Genomic DNA, 25,479 nt, shown 5'->3' with positions numbered 1-25,479 from the left:
TTTCTACATGGTCTTATCTTACCGGAGAACACCTGACTCTTCCTTCTCTCTTCCCAGGATCACATGGTGTCTGTACTCTGTCTACACCTCCCAGAATTCTCCTCATCTCCTAGACCCACCTATTTTGCTGCACTATTGGCCAACAGTGTTTTATTCATCAACCAATAAGATACACATATACAGAAGGCCAACCTCATCAGTCTTGCACATCTGCTGTGGGTGCTGAGAACTGAACCCAGATCCTCTGGAGGAGCAGTTTTCTTAACCACTAAGCCAGCATTTCACTCCCTGTTTCCTTTTTTTGTTTGTTTGTTTGTTTGTTTTGTTTTTTTTGAAATAGGATCTCGTTAGGTAGCCCTGATTGTGCTGGAACTTGATATGTAAACCTGGCTGGTCTTGAACTCACAGAGATCTGCCTCCCAAGTACTGTCATTAAAGGGCTAAAGCATCATGCCCTGCCCTACTAAAGTATTTAAAGATGACTTGATTTGCCAGTTTTATCCTTTAACTATAATAAAATTCTTTCTGTTTTGTATTTTGGGACAGGGCTCCTCTGTGTGTTCCTGGCTGTCCTGGAACTGGCTCCTGGAACTCAGTGATCTGACCCCATCTGCCTCCTAAGTGCTGGGGTTAAAGGCATTGGCTGCCACTGCCAGGTAGAATAAATTCTTATTCCCTTTCAGGTAAGAGCTGTTTTGTGTTTGACAACTACTATATTAGCATTATTAAAAATAACTCTTCTGTTTACTTTTCATGTAATTTGTTTTCAATTTTTTTTAGTAATATTACACTTACTGTGTGTGAACGAATGTCATATCGAAATCTGGGAACAACTTGCAAGAATTGGTTCTCACCGACCAATATGAGTTCCCAAGACTGAACACTGTCAAGTTTGGAGACAAACACCTTTACCCCCCTGAGCCGTTAGTTCCCTGACTAATCAGATTGTTTGTTTGTTTTTTGAGACAGGGTTTGTCTGTAGCTTTGGAGGCTGTCCTGAACTAGGTCTTGTAGACCAGGCTGGTCTCGAACTCACAGATATCCACCTGCCTCTGCCTCTCGAGTGCTGGGACCAAAGGCGTGCACCCGCTTTTAAAGAAAATACCCGGGGTGGGGTGGGAAAGGAGTCAACGGGATGACGGGAAGCTCAGTAGCAGAGTGTGTGCTTTACACGTTCAAGGTCTCGGATTAAATCTGAAACAAACCCCAAAACAACACAACCCTAAAAGTTAAAAGCGGGGACTCTAATATACTTACAAGTGAGAAGCTGGAGAGCTGTCCTGAGGGACAGTAGAAACACTGACAAGAAGGTATGTCTGGGTTCAAAAAAGGCTAAATATCAGTGAACTAGGGTGAATTTTCTTGTGACAGGTGGATTGACGGCTGGAAAACATTTGTTTTGAACCAGAAAACCGGGACTCTAAACTCATTTCTGTCACTCTGTGACCTTCATAGGTTGCACCCATGTATCTGGGTGGGCCTTAGTTTTTTGTCTCAGGTTTTAAGTTTCCACGACTTTCAGACCAGGATTCCAGCTTTCACTGCGTTGGTGACCCAATTTTGGAGGAATCTACGGCATCTTCTGCAGTCCAGAAGCGCCAACGAATCCAACGCAGGCACTTCCGGTCGGCGGGAACAAAGAGTCATCTGAAGCACTCAAGGCCTCACTTCCGCGAGACGAAAGCCGCGCAGAGATGTCGAGCCGCAGGCTGCAGACCCGTGACTTGTCATTGGGACTGCTCATGCGCCTCGCACGCGTGAGGTAGGTAGGCGGGGCCCTGGAGGAGGCGGGGCCCGCCCTGATTTGTCTCTCGGTTACTGGACCTGCGGGAGCGCGCGAGCCTTGTGGGCGGTGCTAGGCGGGTCCTACCCCGGGATCACTGGGAGGTGCTGCTCCGAGTGTAGCCGCCGAGGTTGTCTCCGGCCAGGGGTCGCGCCGGAAGTGCTGCGCAGTGCGTCCCGGGGTTGGTAGGAAGCTGCGGGAGGAGTTTAGCCATTCAAGGGGGCGCGGCACTGCTGTTCGTTCTTCACAGCCCCCTGCAGCAGCCATGGCGAAAGGCCGAGTCGCCGAGCGAACGCAGACGGGGGCGTTGCACTCGACCCCGGCGGGGCACCGGGCAACGGGAACGCGCGGTTCCGCCTCGCCAGGCAACAGAGACCACCTGAAGGGTGAGTGGACTTGCGGGCCGGAGCTGAGGCTACCCCAAAGGCCGGAGGGGCGAGTACCCCAGCAGGTCACAAAAAGACGGACCTTTCAGCTGCCAAGGACCGCAGCAGGAGAGTGGTGTACTTGGCCGGGGGACCGCACCGTAGAGGGTCTAGAGGGTCAGACGCCTAGTAGATACTTTCTCAGTAGACCGGTTAAAAGAAGCGGTGACGCTGACTTGTTGAAGCTCAGAGACAATGAGGTTAGTTACCCACGCTACCTACTAGACAGGTGTTTAAGAGTCTTGAGGCTTCATTGCATTCTTTTACAGATGACCAAACTGAGGACTATGCAGGTACATGACTTGTGCAGGGTCACAGCCAAACTAAGGTAGTGATTAAGTCCTTTCAGGTGCCACTTCAAAGTGTCAGATCCTGTGCTTCCATTTACCCTACTTGGTAACTTTGATTTTTGTTTGTTTTTGGTTTCTCGAGACAGTTTGTATAGCCCTGGCTGTACTGGAACTTGCTCTGTAGACCAGGCTGGCCTTGAACACAAGGATCCACCTGTCTCTGTCTCCGACTGCTGGGATTAAAGGTGTGCACCACCACCACCCGGCCCCAGACCCTGCCTTTAAAATAAATAAACAAAACAACTCAAATTCAAGCCGGGGAACACTGTTTTGAAGACTCAAGTGTGGAATAATCCAAGCTCTAGGTTTCTTATTTCAGGGGTGCTATCCAGGCAGGACAAGCCTAATAATTGTCATTTGGCTTGAGATAGTTTCCAGTTGTGTGTTTTTTTGTTTTGTTTTGTTTTTTTGTTTTTGTTGTTCCTTTTAGAGTTACTAAATAATAATAATCAGAACTTTACAAGTTTTTTTTATGGTGGTTTCTTTTATCAAATAACTTGCAAACTACACACACATAAGCCAAAGGATAGAGATTCGCAGAAAAGGTTTTAGATACATCTAGGATAAGGGAAGGGGATTCTGAGCTGGGGGAAAGAGTAGGCTTGAAGGTTAGTGTAACCCCTTTGTGTGTGTCAATAAACAAGTTAGTCTGTCACCAATGGGGGGTTTCTGTAGGGTGGTAGGAGATTAAGTTAGATTATTTGGCAAGGTGTGAGATTATGTTACTTAGGCAAAAAATATTTTAAAAAAGTCTTGTTTATTACTGACTCATCCTCGCCCCCCCCCCCACATACCTTTTCCTAATGTTAGGAATTTTCTCTCTAGAGCAAAAGAATTTGTGCTCTCCCTCCCTTTATTTTTTAATTTTTTGTTTTATTTTTTGAGACAGGGTTTCTCTGTGTAGCTTTGGAGGCTGTCCTAGAACTAGCTTTGGGGCTCAGGCTGGCCTGGAACTCAAGAGAGATCCACCTGCCTCTGCCTCCCCAGTGCTAGGATTAAAGGCATGTATCACCACCACAGCTTGGCTTTGTGGCCCTCTTATGTGATAGGATTTAGTTTACTTCATATTTTTCTGTATTGGTGTTGTTAGTAACTAGTTAGCAACTGATTATCTAGAATTGGAAAAACAATTTTTATTGATTGTCAATAGCAACTTGTCATTCCTAAATAAATAAAAGCAAAATAATTCTAATAACCTTTGATTGAAAACTACTAAGTGATAGACTCTTCTTACAAATTTTGTAGTACTTTAGTGTATGGCTTTTGTTTGTTTTTAAGATAAAGTCTTAGGGGCGGCTGGAGAGATGGCTCAGCAATTAAGAGAACTGGCTGTTCTTCCAGAGGTCCAGAATTTATTCTCATAACCACATCTGTGACTCACAACAATCTAGAATGAGATCTGGTGCCCTCTCCTGGAGTACAGGAATATATGCAGACAGAACACTATACGTAATAAATAATTTAAAGAGTCTCACAATGTATCCCAAGCTGACCTGGAGATCTTTCTTCCTCAGCTTCTATGTACTGAGATTGCCAAGAATGGACCACTATATACCAGGCCTTGAAAGTTTTTTGTTTGTATGAGAGCCGTTTTACTAAATAGACCAGGCTGGCTTCCGTTTTTTTTGGCAGTCTTGTCTCTGTCTTCCCAGTACTGGGATTGGAGACAGGTGCCACCATCAGTGACCTTTTATGTGTGTGAAGTTTTGTTTTGTTTTGTTTTTCTTTTTTTTTTTTCTTGTTTTGGTGTGTGTGTGTTGTTTTATACATGCATATCTGCAGGTGTTTATATTTGGGAGATGGATACAGGAAGTTCAGGAGTTCAAGATTACCTTTGATTACATTTTTAGTTGGAGGCCAGTCTGGTCTACATGAAACAATCTCAAAAAAACAGAAAACATAGAGGTACAATATGGTTAATTTTAATTTTTGAGGCTACATTCATTTATTAACTTACTGAGAGGGATTCTCACTGTGTATAGCCTTGGCTGAACTGGACCTCATTTTGTAGACCAAGCTAGCCTCAAACTTACAGAGATCCATCTGCTTCTGCCTCCTGAGTACTCAAGGTGTATTGAAGATGTTAATGCATGGAAACAGTTCATAGAACAGGATCTAGAAGGAGGGTAGTCTTAACATTGAACAAAAATGTAAGGATAAGACAAGGGAAAGTGGTTTTTGTGAACAGATGGATAGAATGGAGGAGTTGACTAAAGTAAGAGGGTCCTAGGGTACAAGGAGAGTGTTGTGACAGGATTTCCAGATTGAAGCAGGGAAAGGATATGGACTTGTAGGTTGACAAAGCATGACTCTTTCTCAAGCAGTACCTTTGACCTGGCAGGAAGTTGGAAAGGCGGAGAGTTGGATAAGAGTATAATATTAGATAATAATATTAATGGAGCATAGTTGAGTATTGGAAGATTTGGAAGCTAATGCATTTCAAGTGCAGGCATGGTGGTTGCCAGAGCTAAAGCACACCCATCTATCATAATTGTACAAAGATATATTAGGCAGGGCAGTGGTGGCACATGCCATTAATCCAGCACTAGGGAGGCAGATGCAGGTGGATCTCTGTGAGATCCAAGACAGGCTCCAAAGCTACACAGAGAAACCCTGTCTTGAAAAACAAAACAAAAAACAAAAAAATAGTACTATACATGGTACAGATTCAGATGGAAATTACAAAAACAACATTTATAGTTGAATTATGTTCAGAACTGTAAATGGATTGCATGTTACCCTTTAGGTTTGCTAGAATTGAGCAGAAATATTATTAGATCATAGTTATTAGAACTGTTTACTACGTGTGAAAGTAGTAACACCTTTTCTGTGTGTTTTACTTTGCTGGTGAGTATAATGGCTGATGCAGATGGAGGTGGCTTGTTTTCAGTGAAGAGAATAGGTCCAGTTAACCATTTCTGAAACTTGTCCCAGTTGACCCCTAACTTAGGACTGGTGAGTTCTTAATGTAGGGAAAACAGATTAATTTTCCAGATAACATAACAAATGCCTTATTTAAGTTTTAACTTCAAAGCTGGGCCACATGCCTTCAATCCCAGGGCAATGTGTCTCAGGAAAAAAAAAAAAGTTTTAACTTCAAAAAGACTGTTTAAATCCTGAAAATTTATTTAGTAATAACATACAGTACTGGTTAGAAGGTTCTTTCCCTGTCTTTTAATCTTCAACTAAAAATTGCCATTATTGTGTCCACCAAGTAATCTGGCCTTCCTATGAAAATTTTAAGACCTTTTGAATTCCTCTTCGTTATGGCAGTGGTGCCTGCTTCTTGGAAGAAGAGGTTGAACATAATAGATGCTGAGAATACAGAGAAATAATGTTTCAGTCTGTAACTTATGTAGAATTACTAGGAATGAGGAGAAGATCAGCTGTTTGTTCTTAGAATTCATTCTTGTGTCCACAAATGCTTTCACAGTGAAAACTAATTTATTCCTAGTTTTTACTTTAAATTAATGTTAAATTATATTACTATTGCTATGTACTGGTCAAGCAAGCCTTTAATCTCAGCACTTGGGGAGGCAGAGCCAAGCAGATAGATCTCTGTGAGTTCAAGCATAGAGGGAGTTCCAGGACAGCAAGGGCTATACAGAAACCCTGTCGTGAAAAGCCAAAACAAAAAAATTACATTACTTTTAAATACTCTTGAGTTCATGGACTTTCTTCTGATGAAATAAGCTAAAACTTTGGGGTGGAACAAGTTAATTCTAGTAGGTTAAAAATTTTCACATTTACTTATTTATTGGTGGGTAGATAGGACATGTGTGTATGTGCCAGAACACAGTATTCTGAGGTACACATGTGGAGGTCAGAGGACAATTTGCAGGAGTCTGATCTTTCCTTTTTGTGGGCGACAGGGATGAAATTCAGGTAATCTATCAAGTTTGGTGGCAAGTGACTTTACCTGCTGAGCCATCTCCTTAGCCCTGCAGATAGCTTTTAAAATAGTGTGTCTTTAAGAGACAACAGGCAAAAGATTTATGTGTGTGTGTATCATGTCTTTGCTTTGATGACAGTCCACTGAAACCACTAAAACAGTTTTTGTTTGTTTGTTGAGACAGGGTTTCTGGGTTTCTCTGTCTAGCCCTGGCTTTCTGGCTCTGAAGACCAGGTTGCCTCTGTCTCCCGAAATGCTGGGATTAAAGGTGTGGACTACCAAGCCTGATCCTCTTATTCTCTTCTAAGATTACTTTTTTTTTAATTTGATGAGAAAAATAAGTAGCCTTGTGTAAACAAGGTGTGAAGGTGTGTGTGTGGGAGAGAGAGAGAGAGAGAGAGAGAGAGAGAGAGAGAGAGAGGGAGAGAGAGAGAGAGAAGAGAGTGTACTTTTGAGGCAGGGTCTCTTTGTGTAACCCAGGTTTGTCTCCAACTCTCAATTCTCCTGCCTTGGCTTCCCAGGTGCTAGGAATACTTAGGCATGTGTTGCCATACCTTTTATAGGAACAAAAGCTACGTTTTTTGATTAAGTTGGTTTTTGTAATTTGTTTTGTGTGTGGTGTGTATGGTCTATGCATGTGAATGGGTAGGTTTGAGCACTTACAATCATGCATACAGAGCCCAGAACAGAAAGATGTCTTCCTTTAATGCTCTCTGCTTTACTGCCTTAAGACAGAATCTCTTTTACTGAGTATAAGGCTCCCCTTTGGGCAAGGCTGGCTAGATGTGAGTCTGGGGATTCTTTGGAACTCATTATTCATGCCATTTTCTCAGCTTCACAAAAACTGTTTTGTTTTCAAAGGTTTATTTTTATGTGTGTTTGGCTGCAATGTATGTACATGCCCCACATGCCTGTGGAAGCTAGAAGAGGGCATCATATTCCCTGGGACTGGAATTTTGGATGGTTGTGAGCCACCATCTGAGTGCTGAGAACTGAACTTTCAAGAACCGTGAACTGTTTCACCAGCCTCTGCATCCCTATAGCTATTGATTCTTGAGGCAGATGTCTTGTTATCTATCCCAGGTTAGCCACTATTGCACTATCCCAGGCTGACCTTAGACCTTGAGCAATTCTTTCTGAGAGTTGGGTTTATATGTTTGACTTGTAATTTATGTATGTGCATGTTGTATGTACATGTTTGTGTGGGTGTATGCATGTGGAGGCCAGAAGTCACACTGAAGATGTCAGGTATCTTCCTCAACTTTTCTTCTTTTTTTTTTTTTTTTTTGAGATGGGTCCTTACTTTGTAGTCCTGGCTGTCCTAGAACTATATAGATGAAATTGGCCTTCAGTTCAAAGACACTTGCCTTGTCCTGTCCCCTGAATCCTGGGAGATGGCCAATGAGTGGTTCTTAAGCAGTTGATTGGTTTAATGTCATGGTTTTAGGCAAAAGTATTAACAGCTTTTGGGAGGAAAGGATTTGAGGAAGTTATTAGAGTTAGCTTGAAATATGATTTATTAATTACACTTTTTTTTTTTTCTTTCAGACAAACCTTGTGCAGAAGCTGGGTCAGCAAGAATGTCACTCCTTATACTGGTGTCCATTTTCTTATGTGCAGCTTTTGTTATGTTTTTGGTGTATAAAAATTTTCCTCAGCTTAGTGAGTAAGTACACAACAAGAGAAACTAAAAATGTCTATATATTTTAGAGATGAAGTGAATTAAAAGCTAAATTTCCTTTAGCAACACTACTATTACAGTACTTGAATACCACCTCCTATGCATTATAGAAGTCCATGAGCATTGTTATATCATATTTTCCACCTTCCTGCCCTTTTGTTTTTTAGACAGATTCTCTTATCTCTTCTTGGATTTAAACTCCCTGTTTTCACGAAGAATGACATGGTCTGAGTTATAGGCATGTGTCACTATCCCAAATTTTCATTCAGGGTTTATTGTATGTTAAGCAAACAGTCCACCAATAAAGATATTCCTCTCTCCCTCTGCCCCCCCCAGGCCTCCTACCTTCCTTTGTTTCTTTTTATTCCTTCCATGCGTCTTCCTTTAACAGACACAAAATTAGAATTTGTTAAGAAAAGGATAGGACAAGTGACAAGTGTGGTGACACTAGCCTTTAACCCCAACATTCCAGGAACAGAGGTTGAGGTAGGTAGATTTTTGAGTTCCAGACCAAAATTGTCTACAAAGAACAGGGTAATGGTCTACATCTAAGGGTTACCAAAGGTTTCTAAAGGTAGAAAATTACTTTCCTTGACTCTTGATTTTTTTTTTTTTTTTTTTTTCTTTTAATCTGTGGAAGACTTTCCTAGTATGGTTCCCTAATTAAGGAATCATCTTTCTAGTGGCTTTCAAGTTGCTTCCCCCCCCCCCCCAACATGATTGTCAGAAGACATTTTATTAACTTGTGTGTATGGGCATGTATTTTGTTTTGTATTTTTGAGACAGGGTCCATGTAGCCTTGGCTGTCCTGGAACTCTGTACCATTCTGGCCACAACATCAGATATCCTGGCCTAGGTCTCCTGAGTGCTGGGATTAAAGGTGTGCACAACCATTGCCTGGCTTATTGGTATACTTTTTGAGTCAAGTTCTTTTTGTTGTTTTGTTTTCTTGGTTTTTGTTTTTTTTGAGACAGGGTTTTTCCTGTCTGTCCTGGGACTTGCTTTGTAGATGAGGTTATGCTGAACTCACAAAGATCTGGTTGCCTCTGCCTTCCAAGTGCTGGAAATAAAGGTAAAGGCGTGTGTCACTACTGCCCTATGAGTTAAGTTCTTTTAATATAGCTCAAGCTGGTCTTGAATTTTAAGGTCTTCCTGCCTCTTCTTTCTGAGTGTTGGAGTTGTGTTTCTTACCATGCCCTGTGAGATTTTTATATTGTGACTCTATGCATGTGATTTTCAATGTATATTTTTAAATCTTCTTTGTGTGAGCTGAGAATGTATGTTTATATGTATGTATATAAATTTTTGAAGCAGAATTGAAGTTTTTATTAGAGACATTTTATACAGATCTTTCACATAGAATTGATTAATAGAGGCTCTCAGGAAGAAAGTTAGCATAGCCATGTGGGCTTCTTAAAGGAGAGTTGCCTGCCTGTTTATATTAAGCTAGTAATAACTTTTTTGAGACAGGGCATGTATGTATATATGCATCCATCCCATCCTTTCATCTATGTAGCCCTCATTCTGGAATGAGGCTACTACTCACGATACATATTAAGCAGGTCTAAAACTACAGAGGTCCTCCTGTCTTTGCTTCCTGACATGAATTTAAATTTAGATCCTTTTTTGCTTTTGATACAGAATAGGAAATAAAGAGCTGATTTAAGATAATCTTTGCTTCCAATCTAAGTAATTACATACTAGTAGAAAATAATGTAGCCAAGTATCTTTTCTAGTCTACTATTTTTCTATATATTTCTTTGTGTATATGTGTGGGCTGCATACTTCTTTAGAGTCTAGTTTTAAATTTCATCAGCAAGAAGCCATTTTAGTTATTTAAATATTTTTATAGTACTTAAGAAAGATAGCGTGCACATGCCTTTAATCCCAACACTGAGAAGGCAGAAACAGGTGAATCTCTGTGAGTTTGAGGCCAGTCTGGTCTACAAAGTGAGTTCCAGGACAGGCTCCAAAGTACAGAGAAACCCTGTTTTTTTTTTTGGGGGGGGGAAAGAAAGAAAGGTAGCATTTAGCCAGGTATGGTAGTGTACGTCCCATCAAGCTAGCTATTTAGTCTGAAGCAGGAACATCAGTAGATCCATAAACCCTAGATTAGCTTGAGATCAAAAACAAAAAAGAAAATAGCTTTTCGTCATTATCCTGCAATGGAAACAACATAAAAAGTATATTAAATTCAAAGATGGCTTTAATTTTATTATGTATTTGAATTTTTTTTTAGGGTCTTACTATGTAGCCCTGGCTGTCCTGGAGCTCACTAAGTAAACCAAGCTGACCTTAAACTCATAGAGAACCACCTGCCTCAGCTTCTGGAGTCCTGGGATTAAAGGTGTGTGGTACCACCTCCCAGTTTATTTAACTTTTCTCCTGAAATAGGGTCTTAATTTGTAATCCTGGCTGCCCTGGAATTTACTATGTTGACCAAACTAGACTCTTAATCTGCCTGCCTCAGCCTCCTAGTGCTGGGATTAAAGACATTCACTACTACATCCTGCTTACTCCATTTTTTTTTTTTTTTTTTTTGAGACATTGTCTTCCAATGAAGCCCAGGCGGCTGTCTTCAAACTCCTGTCTCAGCCTACACACTAATTGGGGTTATCTAGTAGCTGGTTACAATTGTGTTCTGCCTCCCCTGGCTTTTTACTTTTCCCTTGCTATTTTCCTTTCTATTTGCTGCCTTATTTAGAAATAAATGATTTTTTGCTTATAAAAATTTCAACTGGGGGTTTGAGTCCAGCCTTGTCTATGTAGGGAATGCTAGGCCAACCAAGTTTACCTGGTGAAGCCCTGTCTCAGAGAGGAGAGGTAGAAGGTTAACTTTTCACTTACCCTTTTCCTTTTTGGTTTTTCAAGACAGGGTTTCTCTGTCCTAGAACTCTTCTGTAGATCAGGCTAGCCTAGAGCTCTCAGTGTGCCTGTCCTTATCTCCTTAGTGCTGGGATTAAAGCATGTGCCAACACTGCTGTGCACATACGCTTTTAAATTAAAATTAAAGTCAATATTGAAAGAAATGTTTTTAATATTTGGTTTGTATCATTTTGGACGTGTGTGTGTGTGTGTGTGTGTGTGTGTAGATTGTAAATCTAAAAAATGTGAATTTGTCCTTATTACAGATCAATTACATTGCATCATTTTGGTATAAAACTCCCATGTTTTGAATTTGACTTTGATTTTTATTATAGAATTCTGGTTTCTAAAATTTTTACATTATCAATTTTATTTCTTTAGAGAAGAAAGAGTGAATATGAAGGTTCCAAGAGATATGGATGATGCCAAAGCTCTAGGAAAAGTTCTCTCCAAATATAAGGACACCTTTTATGTACAAGTATTGGTCGCTTATTTTGCTACATATATTTTGTATCCTTTTATCTGAAAAATGTTTTCTAATTTCTTCAAAATAAGATCCTAAAGGTCTACTGTTTTAAGTAATGACTGTTTTCCTTTTAAAATGTTAATGCAGAGGCCAGTGAAATGGTTTAGCAGATAAAGGAGATTGCTGCTAACCAAGCACGTCCTAAATTTGATTCTTAGGACCACATGGTAGAAGGGAAGAACCTGCTCCTGGAAGTTGTTCTTTGATCTCTATACATTCCATTTATATCCACATACACAAATTAATTTAATATTTAAAAGTAAATGAAACTTTTTTGTTTGTTTGTTTTGAGACAGGGTGTCAATGTGTAGCCATTGTTTACCTGAAACTCTAAGCCAGACTGTCCTTGAACTCATAGAAATCTATTACTGCAGCCTCCCAGTGTGCTGGGATTAAAGGGGCTAGCCACTAACATTAGGGCGTGAGCTCCCAAACTTTAAAACTCTGGGACCCTGTGGTTGTGGTGAATGCTTTTAATCTCAGCATTCCAGAGGCAGAGGCCAGCCTGGTCTAAAACAGAGCAACTTCTAGGACAGCCAAGGCTACACAGAGAAGCCCTGTCTCAAAAAACCAAACAAATAAACAAAATCCCAAAGATACAAAAAAAAAACTCTGTTGGGGCGTTGTTGGCTCACACCTTTTATCTCAGCATTCTGGAGCCAGAGGCTGGCAGATCTCTGAGTCCTATCAGCCTCAGTCTGGTCTACACAGTGACATCCAGGGCTGTGTTATGTAGTGCAGTGATTCTCAACCTTTGGGGGTTGAATGTCCCTTTCACAAAAAGTACAGATATTTACATTACGATTCATAACGGTAGCAAAATTATAGTTATGAAGTTGAAACAAAAAATTTATTATGGTTGGGAGTCATCACAACATGAGTAACTGTATTAAAGGAACGGAACATTAGGAAAGTTGAGAACCACTGATTTAGAGGCCCTGTCTCAAAAACCAAAACCAAACAGCAATATCTTTTGAAAAGGTAAAAGGGGAAAATTTTTACTTCAGTGCTGTTTAAAGGATTTATAGCTGAGTGTGGTGTTAATCCCTGAACTTGTGACAGAGGCAGGCAGATGGATTTCTGTCAGTTCAAGTCCTGGTCTACAAAGCAAGTTTGGGGACAGTCAGGGTTGTTACGCAAAGAATTCCTAGTCTTGAAAAACAAAATAAATATTTATTTTAAGATGCATGTTGGTGGTTTGCCATGGGTGTTGGGTTCCCTGAAACTGGAGTTACAGACAGGTGTGTGCTGCTCCTGGTAGTTGGTGGGGATTGATCCCCAGTCCTTTGGCAGAATAGGTGGTGCTGTTAACCTCTGAGCCATCTCTCTAGTCCCTGGAATATGTATTTATCATTTTTATAGGTTATTAATCTTTAAATTTTAAGTAATTATGCTCAAATATGAGCTACTATATCATTAATTTTTTGTATGTATATGGGTATTTTACCTACAATGGATGTCTGGTGCCTCACTTGTGAGTGGTGCCCTTACAAGTCAGAGAGAGCACTAGATTCCTGGAACTGGAGTGAGAGTCTGTTGTGATACCCCATGGGGGTGCTGGGAGTCTGGAAGAACACCAGTGTTTTTTTGACTGTTGAGCCATCTCTCTAGCCCATATCATTATTTTTCAAAGTACTCTTTTAGCTTGGGTAATTATTTAATTCTATAAAACAGTGTTTAGAAATTTATCAGTGCTGCTCAATATGGCATACACTTATGCATTTAGTTTAACTTTTTAAGCAATCCAGCAAGTTTTATTATACACAATTAGTATTCATTTGACAAATAGTATTAATTTCACCTGTTCAAATTTTTATTTAATAGGTTTATATATTTTATATATATGTGTGTGTGTATGTATATATATATGGATGGATATTTGTTCTGTGTGTTCTATTGCACACCAGAAGAGGTCATCTGATCGACTGAGACTACAGTTATAGATGCATGAGAGTCACCATGTGGGTGTTGGAATTGAACTCAGGACTTCTGAAAGAGTATCCAGTGCGCCTGACAGATAAGCCATTTCTCCAGCCCTTTATTTTTATTTTATTATGATGTGTGAACACACCCGTATGGAGGTCAGAAGACAACTTTGTAGAGTCAGTTCTTCCCCCGCCTTTACATGGGTCCTAGGGAGTACACTCAGACTGTTGGGATCAAGCTCAGGTTGTCGAGATTGCATGACAAACACCAGTGAGCCATCTTGTCAGCCCGTTTTAGGTTTTTGTGGGTTGGGGGTGGTGTTGTTTTTTTTTTTTAATTTGTTAATCCCTTTTTGTAAAATACTCTTGTTTATAATTGTGTGTGTATATGTGCTCATGCTATGTGGAGGTAATGGACAATTTTGTGGAGTTGATTTTTTTTCTTTTTTTTTTTGGTTTTGATTTTTTTTTTTTTTTGGAGACAGTTTCTCCGTGAAACAGTCCTGGTTGTCCTGGAACTCCATCTGTAAGCCAGACTGGCCTTGAACTCAATGAGATCCACCTGCCTCTGCCTCCCAAGTGCTGGGATTAAAGGAGTTCCATGCTTCTATTTTTTGGTTTTAAGATTGGAGTCTCTGTTCATATCTCTGACTGTTCTGGAACTTGCTCTGACTGTCCTCAAACTCAGAGATCCTTCTGCTTCTGCCTCTGCCTCCCAAGTACTGAGGTTAAAGGTGTGCATCACCCCACACACAGCCCAGTTTTCTCTTTCTACTTCTTTGTAGTTCCAAGGATGAAACTTAAGTCACTAGGCTCCAGAGCCCCTTCTTGTACATTGGAATATTAAACTCTCAATATGAAAAGATGCAATTTTTTTTTTTTTTTTTTTTTTAAGCCAGTGGTTGTGGTGGCAGCAGGTAGCAGTGCACGCCTTTGATCCCAGCACTCAGGAGGCATAGGTAGGCAGATCTCTGAGTTTGAGGCCAGCCTGATCTATAGAGAAAGTGCCAGGACAGGCTCTAAAGCTCCACAAACCCTGTCTTGAAAAATTAAAAAAGAGAAGATGCACTTTTTAAATTGAGTAAACAATAGGGAGAGATTTGTTCTTGGTGCATATTTACAAAGATTTCGTTTTACTAGCACAAGGCTATTAGAACCAGGTGAGCTATCTAGACACATGAGAAAAAGTAATACTTGAAATTTAACTTCTGTGTTGTACTGCAGTCTATGTGTCAGATAATTGTATCATTTCAAAATTCAATCCATGTGAATGCTGGCATGTCCGAGATTGATCACAGACCTCCAATGCACTGAGTACCTGCTTCATTACTGATCCTTAGTCCAACTCCTAAAAATTATTGATGGGATTTAATTTCGTCTCTTACTTTTTTTGAGTTTTTTGTCTTTGTTTTGTTTGAGACAGGGTCTCATTGTATAGCCATGGCTGACCTGGAACTTGCTATGTAGACCAGGCTGCCTTTGAACTCAAAAAGATCTGCCTGTTTTTCCCTCCCCAGGGCTGAGATTAAAGGTGTGTGTTACCTAGATGGCCCTCCTCTTTCTGTACTATTTCTCTAAAATATACTCTTTAGTTTATATTCATAACACATTTCAACTCAGACTTGCCACCTATCAGTGTCTTAAGTAGCCATATAGCTCCTATAGTGTCTTAAACTTATATATACATTTAAAAAAATTGGTGAGTGTGTGTGTGTGTGTGGGGGGGGGGTGTTTGCTTTAAGACAGGCTCACATGTAACCTAGCCTGCCCTCCAAATTTGCTATATAGCCAGTAAAAACAGTGTACCCCTTATCCTTCTGAATCTACTTCCTGGATGTTGGGATTTTCACATTTGTTACTATGCTTGGCTATACTTTTATTTTGCTTTTTGGCTATACTTTTAAAAGTTTCTTACTTTAATCCCAGTGTTCATTCATTTAACCAGTTTTTTAAAAAGTGGTAAATGTATACTAAGTACATATCCTTTGTTTGAGTATTAAAAAACAAAGTTATTAAGCAGCTGGAATAATGGGAGAATGATAGGGTTAGTACAGCCAGTCTACATTAGCACATATTAGTATGCTTTTAATCGCTGCACTAGGGAGCAGAGGCAGGTGGATCTCTTGAGTTTGAGCCTAACTTGGTTACAAAGAAGGTTCCAGGGCAGCCTGGGGCTACAAAATGAGACTCTCAAAAACAACAAAACAAAAACCCCAAAACAAAAAAAAGATATTACTAAAGATCTTTTTTTTGGCCAAGCTGCCTAATTTCTCTTGCCCAGTGTATTAGGTGTTTATCCTGGATTTCCTTTTAGCATAATCTTATCAACACTGTGTTTATTTGCTTGCTTAAGTTTTGTATTATTAGTCAGTGGGTAGCTCTCTTAGAGCTGTAGGCATTCATTATCCTTTACTATAAGTTTAGTATTCCTAGTCCCCAAACCAGTATCCAGAATCTCCAAAGTATGCAACTTGTTTTAGTCCAGATATGATACCACAAGTAGAAAAACCTGCCTGAGCTCCTGGGGCAAGTTTCAGTCCAATACAAAGTAATAATACTACATAAAATTACTTTGGGGTTATTAACATAATTTCTGAATTGTAATTTACTTCAGATGTTGACTTTTTCTTGTGAAAATTCCACATCATTATGTTTTAATCCTTAACTTAGAAGTTAACAGTTTGCAAACATTTGCTATTCCAGGTTCCATATTTCTCAGTATACTCTCGGGGTTTCTTTATCCCTTTCCACTAGCCTTATTCCTTGTTTGTTTGGTAAGTATATGAAGTGAATTGGGAGACTGGGAAAAATAAATAGAACATTGAGGGTGATTAACATACTTGTGATTCCTGTTAAATCTGTCATAAGGAGCTGTTGAGAGTTTGGTTTTCTCTGGGTGGTGGTGGCACAAGCCTTTAATCTCAGCACTTGAGAGGTAGAGGCAGGTGAATCTCTGTGAGTGCAAGGATTCAAGGCCAGCCTGGTCTACATGGAGAATTCCAGGATAGTCAATACTGTTACACTGAGAAACATAACTGTCTCAGAAAAATAAAAGAGTGTGGGTGGACACAGTGAGTCCCTGGGCTGGAAGTAGTATCTTTATGCATAGCTATAGGGGAGGGTAGGAAGGGCTATTTTATTCTGTTTGTTTGTTTGTTTTGAGATAGGGTTTCTCTTTGTAACAGCCCTGGCTTTATGTTTTCAGTGTTCTGGACTTGGTGCCTCATTCTGCTACATGCTGTCCTATTTAGTTGGAAGACCTGTTGTATACAAATACCTAACAGAGAAAGCAGTAAAATGGTCACAGCAGGTAGGCATATACTTCAGTTTTGTCATCATTTAAAAAAAATGTGGTAAGAAATTTTTTAAAACTTTTATTTTTGTTCTTTGAGAATTTCATGCAGTGTGTTTTGATTATATTCACACATGCCTATTTTCTCGTTATGTATCCCTGGTGGGCCTCAGTGTGTAGGTCAGGCTAGTGTCAGATTCACCTCTATTAACTCCCTACTTCTGCCTCTAGAGTGCAGGGATTAAAGGCTTGGGCCACCACTCCTACAAGAACTTTATTTTAAAGCATGTGATGGTTAGTTTAAATTGTTGACTTGACACAAAGTAAAATAATCTTGGAAGAGAAACTCAATGAGGAATTGTTTAGATTGGATTGGCCTGTGGGCTTTTGTGGAATTTCTTAGCTGGGTTATTTGAGATGGGAAGACCCACCCTGAAAGTGGTCAGTACCATTTCAGGGGCTGAGTTCTGAACTGAATGAAAAGGACAGCAAACTAAGTACTAGCTGTCTTCAACAATGTGTCTTCATTTTATTCAACCCAAATCTGACTCTACTCTCTGCCATTCCTTCAATACTTTTTGTCCTTCCTATATTTTCTATCCCCCACCCCAACATACTAATTCTAATTAGTGTTGCCTGCATGTTTGTGGGTGTAGGATCATCCACTGGAGCATAAGTAACCTACCACCTCAGAAGAATGACCCCCTCTCTCCTAGCAGCTACCAACTACCAGTAGCTAGAGGTATATAACCTCATAAATCCTCTCCATCCATGCTGGAATGTTTACTGTGCAATTAAACATTGCTTAATCTTGTGCAAGTAGCCATAGCTGTTGAGTGCAGTGGCCATGTTACTCCTGACATCTTTTCACAGTATTCCTTTCCATCTTTTCTTCTTCTGTAATGTTTCCTCAGACTCATTTAGGGCTGAGCACTCAGCTATTGATGTTTAATAAGGATCAGAAGAAACAAATAGGACAAATAGATGTTTATTCAGGGAGAAATAACTTACAACATAGACAGGTGAACACCAGCAGGTTCCTGGTCCCAAGGATACCTCCAGATGTACTCCTGTCCTGTGCTGCAAGCAAGAGAGCTCTTAGAGCCCCCCCCCCCCTCAGACTTAGTTCCCCCAGGTTCCCTGTCTCCACCCCCCAATGGGCGTGGTCTATATCACAGGTGAATATCTCAGTACATTCAGCAGACACTTGTCAGCACTTTTTCCAGTTATGACTCTGCATTGCTGTCTACTGCAAAAAAGCTGTTTTGAAAGCAGCACTAATCTACAGATATAAGCATGAAGATTTAGAAGGCTTTGAAAACATATACATTTAGCAAGACAATAGTTGACCAGGTTGAATTTGTTATATGACATTTCATACATGTATACAATGTATTTTGATCATCTCTACCTTCTGTTTCTACACCTTAACTCCTTCTAGATTAACTTCCCAAAACACCCCTCCCTTCTTTTTCTTTTTTCTTTTTGAGAGACAGGGTTTCTCTGTGAAACAACCCTGGCTGTCCTGGAACTCACTTTTATAGACCAGGCTGGCCTTGAGCTCACAGATATCGGTTCTCTCTACCTCCCAAGTGCTGGGATTAAAGGTGTGCATTAGCACCACCCAGCTATGTTTTTTTTCCCTTTATCGTGCAGTGTCCAGTTGGTGCTGTTCATGTGCCAATAGATATGGAGAACCCTGGTTTATGTTTAAATTATGGATTATAAGTAGGTAGGTAGTCCCTTTGAAAAAAGTTTGTGTTTTTATATAAATATATGCATTTATATATTTGATAATTTTATGTATGAAATTTATTTATAAAAATTATCTTTTGACAGGAATATTAGTGGAATGCAAATATGAACGTCCATACTTGTCATGATTATATTCTCTCTCTTTCTCTTTTGTTGGTGTTCTGCTGAGAATCCAGACCCTCACTCTACAAAACCTAGCGATTTGCCACTGAACTGCATACCCAACTCCTGTGACTTTTTTTGTTGTTATGAGAAGGGGTCTCACTGTGTATCCCTAGCTGGCCAGGAACTCATAGTGCTAGGATTAAAGGCTGGGTCACCACCACCTGGCCAAATTTTATTTTTTTATGTATGTGTATATATCCATGTCTGTGGAGGCCAAAATCGTGTCAGATCTTCTGGAGCTGGGGATGCAGGTAGTTAGTTGTGAGCCACCTGATATGGGTACTGTGAACTCAGGTCCTCTGGAAGAACAGCAGGTGCTCTTGACTATTGAGCTGTTTTTCTGGCCCCAGTAATTGTACTTTTTTTTTTTTTTTTTTTTTTTTTTTTTTTTTTTTGAGACAGACTGTCATGTAACCCATGCTGGCCTTGAATTCCTGATCTTCCTGTTTCCAACTCTTCACATTAGTTTTGTCTGTTTTGTTTTAAATCAGTTAGAAGTCATTGCCAATATGAAAGCATCCCAAAATTCATCGCTTCATGTTTTGTGCAGACGTAGCATATGTTCAGTTGGTATCTGAAAAGCCTTCAGTTTACTGCTCTTAAGCATTTCAGTAGGAAAACTGCTATTTTCAGTCAGGATCTCTGAAAAGACTAGCAATGATTAATATACTGTACACAGGAAAATGCTACCATAATCTCTGTGGTATATTATACCCTTTGTGACCAATGCTAGAGAAAAACAGGCATTATTTTGTTCGTTCTGGGCCAGTGGTGGGACAGAACATTGAGGAGGTTTGTGGCAGTGTCTTTTCACCTCAGGGCAGAGAGGAACCCAAGAGAGGATCCTGGGTGGAACCAAGATACAATTCTAAGCACACCCTTCAGCCAGGGTGTGGTGGCATGCTCCTTCAATCCCAAGCACTCAGGAGGCAGAGGCATTGGGGTGTTAAGAGCAGTTTTCCCACCAGCCTGGTCCCAGAGCTGCATCAGTCCCAGATAACACACAGAGATGCTATATTACATATAAAGCTGTTGGCCTATTGCTAACATTTCTTATTGGCTAGCTCTGTCTTAAATAATAACCCATTTCTATTAATCTAAGTGTTTCCACGTGGTCTTACCTTACCTACCGGAGAGAGGGTCCGGACCTCTTTTCTCAATTCCCTTTATCTTGACTCTCCTCTACCTCATCTTCCAGAATCCTCCTTGTCTCCTAGTCCTGCCTAGTTTGCCTTCCTATTTGCCAACAGTGCTTTGTTTCATTAACCAATAAGGGAAACATATTTACAGAATGACATCTTCCATCATTGAACAGATCTCTGAGTTTGAAGGCAGATTGGTCTATAGATGGAGTCCTAGGACAGCCAGGGTACTTAGAGAAACCCTGTCTCAAAAAACAAAACAAAACAAAAACACCCTTCAAGTAGGTAACTTTCTTCAGCTAGGCTCTACCACCCAGTTTCCATAAGCTTTGGTAGTTATACAAATTAGAGTTCTAGGCTTCAATACATTAGAGTTGCTGGGGGACATTTTACTTTCAAACAATAACAGGAGAATTCTAGTTTTACAAAAAGATAAAAAATAATTGTGGCTCAGTAAATACAGGGATCCTTCCTCAGCTCCATGTTTTAGAAAAGAAATGAAAGTTTTGTATTTTCCTTCAATTTGTGGTCAAGGATTTGGAAAATATTTGAAATCCAATGGATATATAGAATTTTAGTTTACACTTTTATTCTAGTTCCTTTTTATTATGTGTACTGAATATTAATTTTATATGTAAATTTTAATTAGGAATATCTGTTTTGTATAAGTGATATTACTAGTTACACAAATATAACTAATTAGTATTTAGTATTTATATTTAATGAAAATTTGTTTACTTATTTAAGTCACTCACATAATAGCATAAGATGAAGAGAATATGAAATTTTTTAAGAATTGGAAGCTGGAGGCTAGCATGAATGAGTCCCTAGGACCATCCCCTCCTATAACCATAATAATTAAAATTAGGGCTGATAAAATGCCTCAGTCTGTAAGATCATGGTCCCAAAAGTCTAATAACTGAGTTTGATCCCTGGGATTTATGTAAAGGTGAAGGAAAAAAATAAACTTTAACTTTGTGTGTGTGGTGGTGGGGGGTTGGAGGGGTGTTTCTGGGTATTTAACCCTGAGCTTTGCACATGGTAGGCAAATGCTGTACCACTGACTTACATACCCAGAAAAACACACATTGTTTCTGTTGGGTAAATTGTGATGTATCATGAACGAGAATTTAAGGTATTTTCTATTAAGCAGCTTATTTTCAATATTTATCTTAACTTATATCTGTTCTTTTCTAATTACAGGTAGAACGTCATAGAGAACATCTCATTAACTACATTATATTTTTGAGGATCACACCATTTCTGCCTAATTGGTTTATTAATATTACGTCTCCTGTGATAAATGTGCCATTGAAAGTGTTTTTTATTGGCACTTTTCTAGGTAAGACCTCTGGTTCATGCTGTGTGACAGCTCATTGTGTGCATGTCCAACTGTCCAGCTGGCCTAGATTGCCTGCTGTGTGCAAAATCACCAGTTACCAGATATAAGTCTTTGGCAGAGAGCCTGGCCTACATAAATAGCTTTTTCAGTGTGTTTTATATGTTACCTCTGTAAAGAATGAGCACTTTCTATTAGATATTATTTTAGTGTGTGTGTGTCTGTCTGTGTGTGTGTGTGTGTGTGTGTGTCTGTGTCTGTGTGTGTCTGTGTGTGTCTGTGTCTGTGTCTAGGACTCAAACCTGGGCTTGCCTGTGCTGAGCCAGCAACTCCATACCACTACATCTATACCATATCCTTAGCTCAAGGAGAACTTTTTATTTCCACCCCAACTCTGGTCCAGCAGCACTTTCTTCCTTTGACAGCTGGAGCCAATTAGACCAGAGATGACAGGCTCTCAGGGCCATGAGCTTTATTGGCTGAAAGCTCTTTTTATGAGCCTGGACTGCATGTTATCTGGTGAGCATCCCAGGCTCCAGGTGCCCTCTGGCTTTCCAAAGGACTTGGTGAGTGATGACTAGTAACTGGACAAACAACTTTTTCCTAGTACTTTCTCAGATGCACAAATTTTGCTATGTCCCTAGCCTGATTCTTTCCTTTTCTTTTCTTTTCTTTTCTTTTATGACAGGGTTTCTCTGTGTAACCGTCCTGGCTGTTTTGGAACTTGCTTTGTAGATCAGGCTGGCTTTGAGCTCACTGAGATCTGCCTGCCTCTGCCTCCCAAGTGCTGGGATGAAAGGCATGTTCCACCACCATCCAGCCTAAACTGTTTTTTTTTTTTTTGTTTTTTTGTTTTTTGTTTTAATCTGCACTGTCTATCTCATTAGACAGAAACATTTAGTTTCTGCTTTTGAACTTTTTCATTCAAATCAAATACTGAAATCAGTTTATTACTGGTTATTATTAGAAATCTAGGAAAAGTAAAATCAGCAGACATCAAGGAGTTGATATCAGATTTTGGAATGAGTAAATGGATATAACAATTCATTTCGGAGAGTTGAGTGCTTGCCTAACCACCATACACAAGGGCCTGGGCTTGACTGCAAAAAAACAACAGCAAAACCCCAACTTTTGTGAATTCTGCCTTTCTTTCTTTATAATTTACTTTGTATGTACATTGGTGTTTTGCCTGCATGTCTGTCTGTGTGAAGATATGGGATCCCCTAGAGCAGGAGTTATAGACAGTTGTGAGCTGCCATATGGGTGCTGGGAATTGAATTTGGGTCCTCTCTGAGAACAGCCAGTGCTCTTAATCACTGAGCCATCTCTCTAGCCCCTGAATTCTGCTTTTCTTTGGGAAGAGCACTGTTTTTCTTTGCAGTTTAAATAGCTTAGATTTAGCATATGGGGTTTTCATGTATTGAATACTTGTTAAAGTTTAATACTTGTGTGTTCTGAGGCTTTTGTTGTTGTTGTTTGCTTTGTTTTTTTAGTTGTGTTTGAGGGAGAGAATATGCATGTGAGTGTAGGTACCTGTGGAGGTCAGAGGCATCATTTCTCCCTGGACCTGAAGTTCTGGGTGTTTATGACCCATCCAACATGGATGTTGGGAACAGAACCCTGATCTTCTGCAAGAGCAGCAAACATTCTTAACTACTGGGCCATCTTTCCAGTCCTTGTATTTACTTCATATTATAAATGCTGTGCCTCCCTAATAGTGGTTCGAATTATTGAGATGATTGATTTTATATTTATTTATTTATTGGTTTCTTTTCAAGACAGGGTTTCTCTATGGTTTTGGAGGCTTTCCTGGAACTAGCTCTTGTAGACAAGGCTGGCCTCAAACTCTCAGAGATCTGCCTGTGTCTGCCTCCCAAGTGCTGGGACTAAAGGCCTGTGCTACCACCGCCTTTAGTCCCAGCACTTGGGACTAAATCAGGGATGATTGACTTTTAAAACATACTAAAGTTGTGAAGTTAATCTCTGGATGACATTTTTTTGTTTTTTGTTTTTTGGTTTTTTTTTTTTTTTTTTTTTTTTTTTTTTTCATTTTATCTTCTCAAATTTTCTGGCTTTTAAAAATTTCATTATTCTTAGGAAGTGACTATGACAAACTGAATTACTTAAGGAAACTAACTATACTTAAGGAGCTTGAAGTTTTCTACCCATCTAGTGAGCCATCTCACTAACTTGTGCTTTGGAATATTAAACTGAATATGAAAAGGTTCACCTTTTAAATTGAACATTGGCATGAGATTTGATCTTGGTACATATAACAAATGAGGACAAGTAACACCTGAAGTTAATTTTACTTCCATGTTGTGCTTGAGTTTATATGTCAGATAATTTTGTCATTTCAAAATGTAATTCATATGCTAGACAGTGGTGGTGCATGCCTTTAATCCCAGTACTCAGAAGGCAGAGGCAGGTTGGTCTCTGAGTTCAAGGCCAGCATGGTCTACAGAGCTAATTCCTGGACAATCAGGGATACACAGAAAATTCCTGTCTCAAAACAAAAACAAAACATAATGTAATTCATATGAGTGGTGTGTGTTAGGATTGTTCCAAGACCTCCTGTTGCTAAGTACCTGCTTTAAATTCTTAATCCTTTCTTCAAAATGCAAATAGCTGTGTTCCTAAAAGACAATATATGTACATAGAGATTTAATTTTTAAAATGTGATTTAGGGATTCTGGATGGATGGCTCAGTGGTTAAGAGTGCTTGTTGCACTCAAAGAGGATATGGGTTCTGTTCTCAGTATCCATATGGAAGTTCATACCTACCTGTCTGCAACTCTAGTTCTAAGGATCTGATGCCCATTTCTGGACTCGATGGGCACTACATGTACATGGTGCACTTACATACATGTGAGCAAAACATGTATACATTTGGGAAAAAAATTGGTGATTTATACTTTGACAGTCTGCCAGTGCCACTCACTTGCTATTTTTTGTTTTTTGTTTTAGGTGTTGCACCTCCCTCTTTTGTAGCAATTAAGGCAGGAACAACTCTGTATCAGCTTACTACAGCAGGAGAAGCTGTTTCCTGGAACTCAGTATTTATTCTAATGATTTTGGCTCTTCTTTCTATTCTGCCAGCCATCTTCCAAAAAAAACTAAAACAGAAATTTGAGTAAAAATCATGAGTTTTTGTTTACCACTACCATCACTACCGTCATCATCATCTCAGGATTAGCAGGCTATCCATTTTATGTTTTGAAATCACCTCTTCAGAAACTGAAAGAAGATATGTAAAGTAAAACGTCCCACAGTTAAAATATTACAGTTGTGTGGCAAGAGAGAAAGAAGTACTGTCTTTGTGCGCTGTCTCTTAGAAAATACTGAGACATAATTCCTATAGCTTAATTTGGGATTTATTGAATTTGTTGGTTTTTTTTTTTCTTCTTTTTTTTTTTTTTTTTTTTTTTTTTTTTGTCTAACTAATAACTAAAATAGTGAACTTGGGTGCAGGGCCACATACATGTAACCCTAACAGCTCAGTATACTAAGGCCAGAGGATTGCTAGTTTGAGACCAGCTTGAGCTATGCTACAAGGCCTTTTATTAAAGTAAAACAAGGAACAGTGAAATCAAATAAAATAAAAATTCGGAGCACAAACCGAATACTTAAATAAAGCAAAAAGGGGGCTTTATTTTCTTTCTCTCTTGCAGACAGCACTTTTCTTAGGCTATAGTGAATGTACCAAGGGTGAGTTTATTTAAGTTTTCCTTATAGATTTTTTTTTTATCATGGATTAGTCTGATAATTTAAATTCTGGCCAGTCTGTTTTCATCCTTTTCCTAGGTTTTACAGTATTTCCACCATACTTATATAAAATGAGAATTATATGCTTGTATCATACTGGTGTTGATAATGTATATTCAGATTATAATATTTTGTTACAGTGTCTTTATTATCTCAAAGGGGTTCTAAAAGTAAGTACTCGAAGCATATAGTTTTTAGACATTATTTTATACTGAAACATCTGGCAGAAGCATTAATAGTTAAGTCTAGTTTATTTGTTGTAATGACTGTAAATTTTGCCTCATTAATGTCTGCTCATTAAAGAGTGTATTCTGTAACTCCTTTTATGCATGATAATCTGTGGATTGCTTCGTTGCCTTTTACTGATAACTTCCTATTTGGGACAGCACTTGATTAGCACAATTGCCCAACTGTATAGCTTTTACTTTCTTACCTCACAGAGTAAAACAATTTCTTGGAAGAGACTCCTTTTGGCTGCCTGGGTATGCCCTTCATTCCTTGCCAAGACAGAATGATGTAAAGCACTTTAAGATCCAGTTGGTGTCTTAAACAGTTACTTTAGTGGTATGGGAAG

At 39.4% G+C, this 25,479-nt stretch overlaps 1 protein-coding gene across 1 annotated transcript; it reads left to right on the top strand.

Annotated features, from left to right (window-relative positions):
* The first annotated feature begins 1,679 nt into the window (after positions 1 to 1,679).
* On the top strand, positions 1,680 to 24,340 carry Tmem41b (transmembrane protein 41B). The gene is made up of 8 exons (XM_051192663.1): positions 1,680 to 1,762; positions 1,973 to 2,169; positions 7,999 to 8,116; positions 11,378 to 11,506; positions 16,128 to 16,221; positions 16,653 to 16,757; positions 21,005 to 21,143; positions 24,108 to 24,340. Exons 1-8 carry the CDS (start codon positions 1,695 to 1,697, stop codon positions 24,275 to 24,277), a joined length of 1,020 nt encoding a protein of 339 aa, XP_051048620.1. The 5' UTR covers positions 1,680 to 1,694; the 3' UTR covers positions 24,278 to 24,340.
* The last annotated feature ends 1,139 nt before the right edge of the window (positions 24,341 to 25,479 follow it).

This window comes from Phodopus roborovskii, unplaced genomic scaffold (genome assembly GCF_943737965.1).
Source record: "Phodopus roborovskii unplaced genomic scaffold, PHOROB, whole genome shotgun sequence".
Taxonomy (NCBI): Eukaryota; Metazoa; Chordata; class Mammalia; order Rodentia; family Cricetidae; genus Phodopus; species Phodopus roborovskii.
Note: the sequence above shows the minus strand (reverse complement) of the source record. Positions and strands in the feature narration are given on the sequence as shown.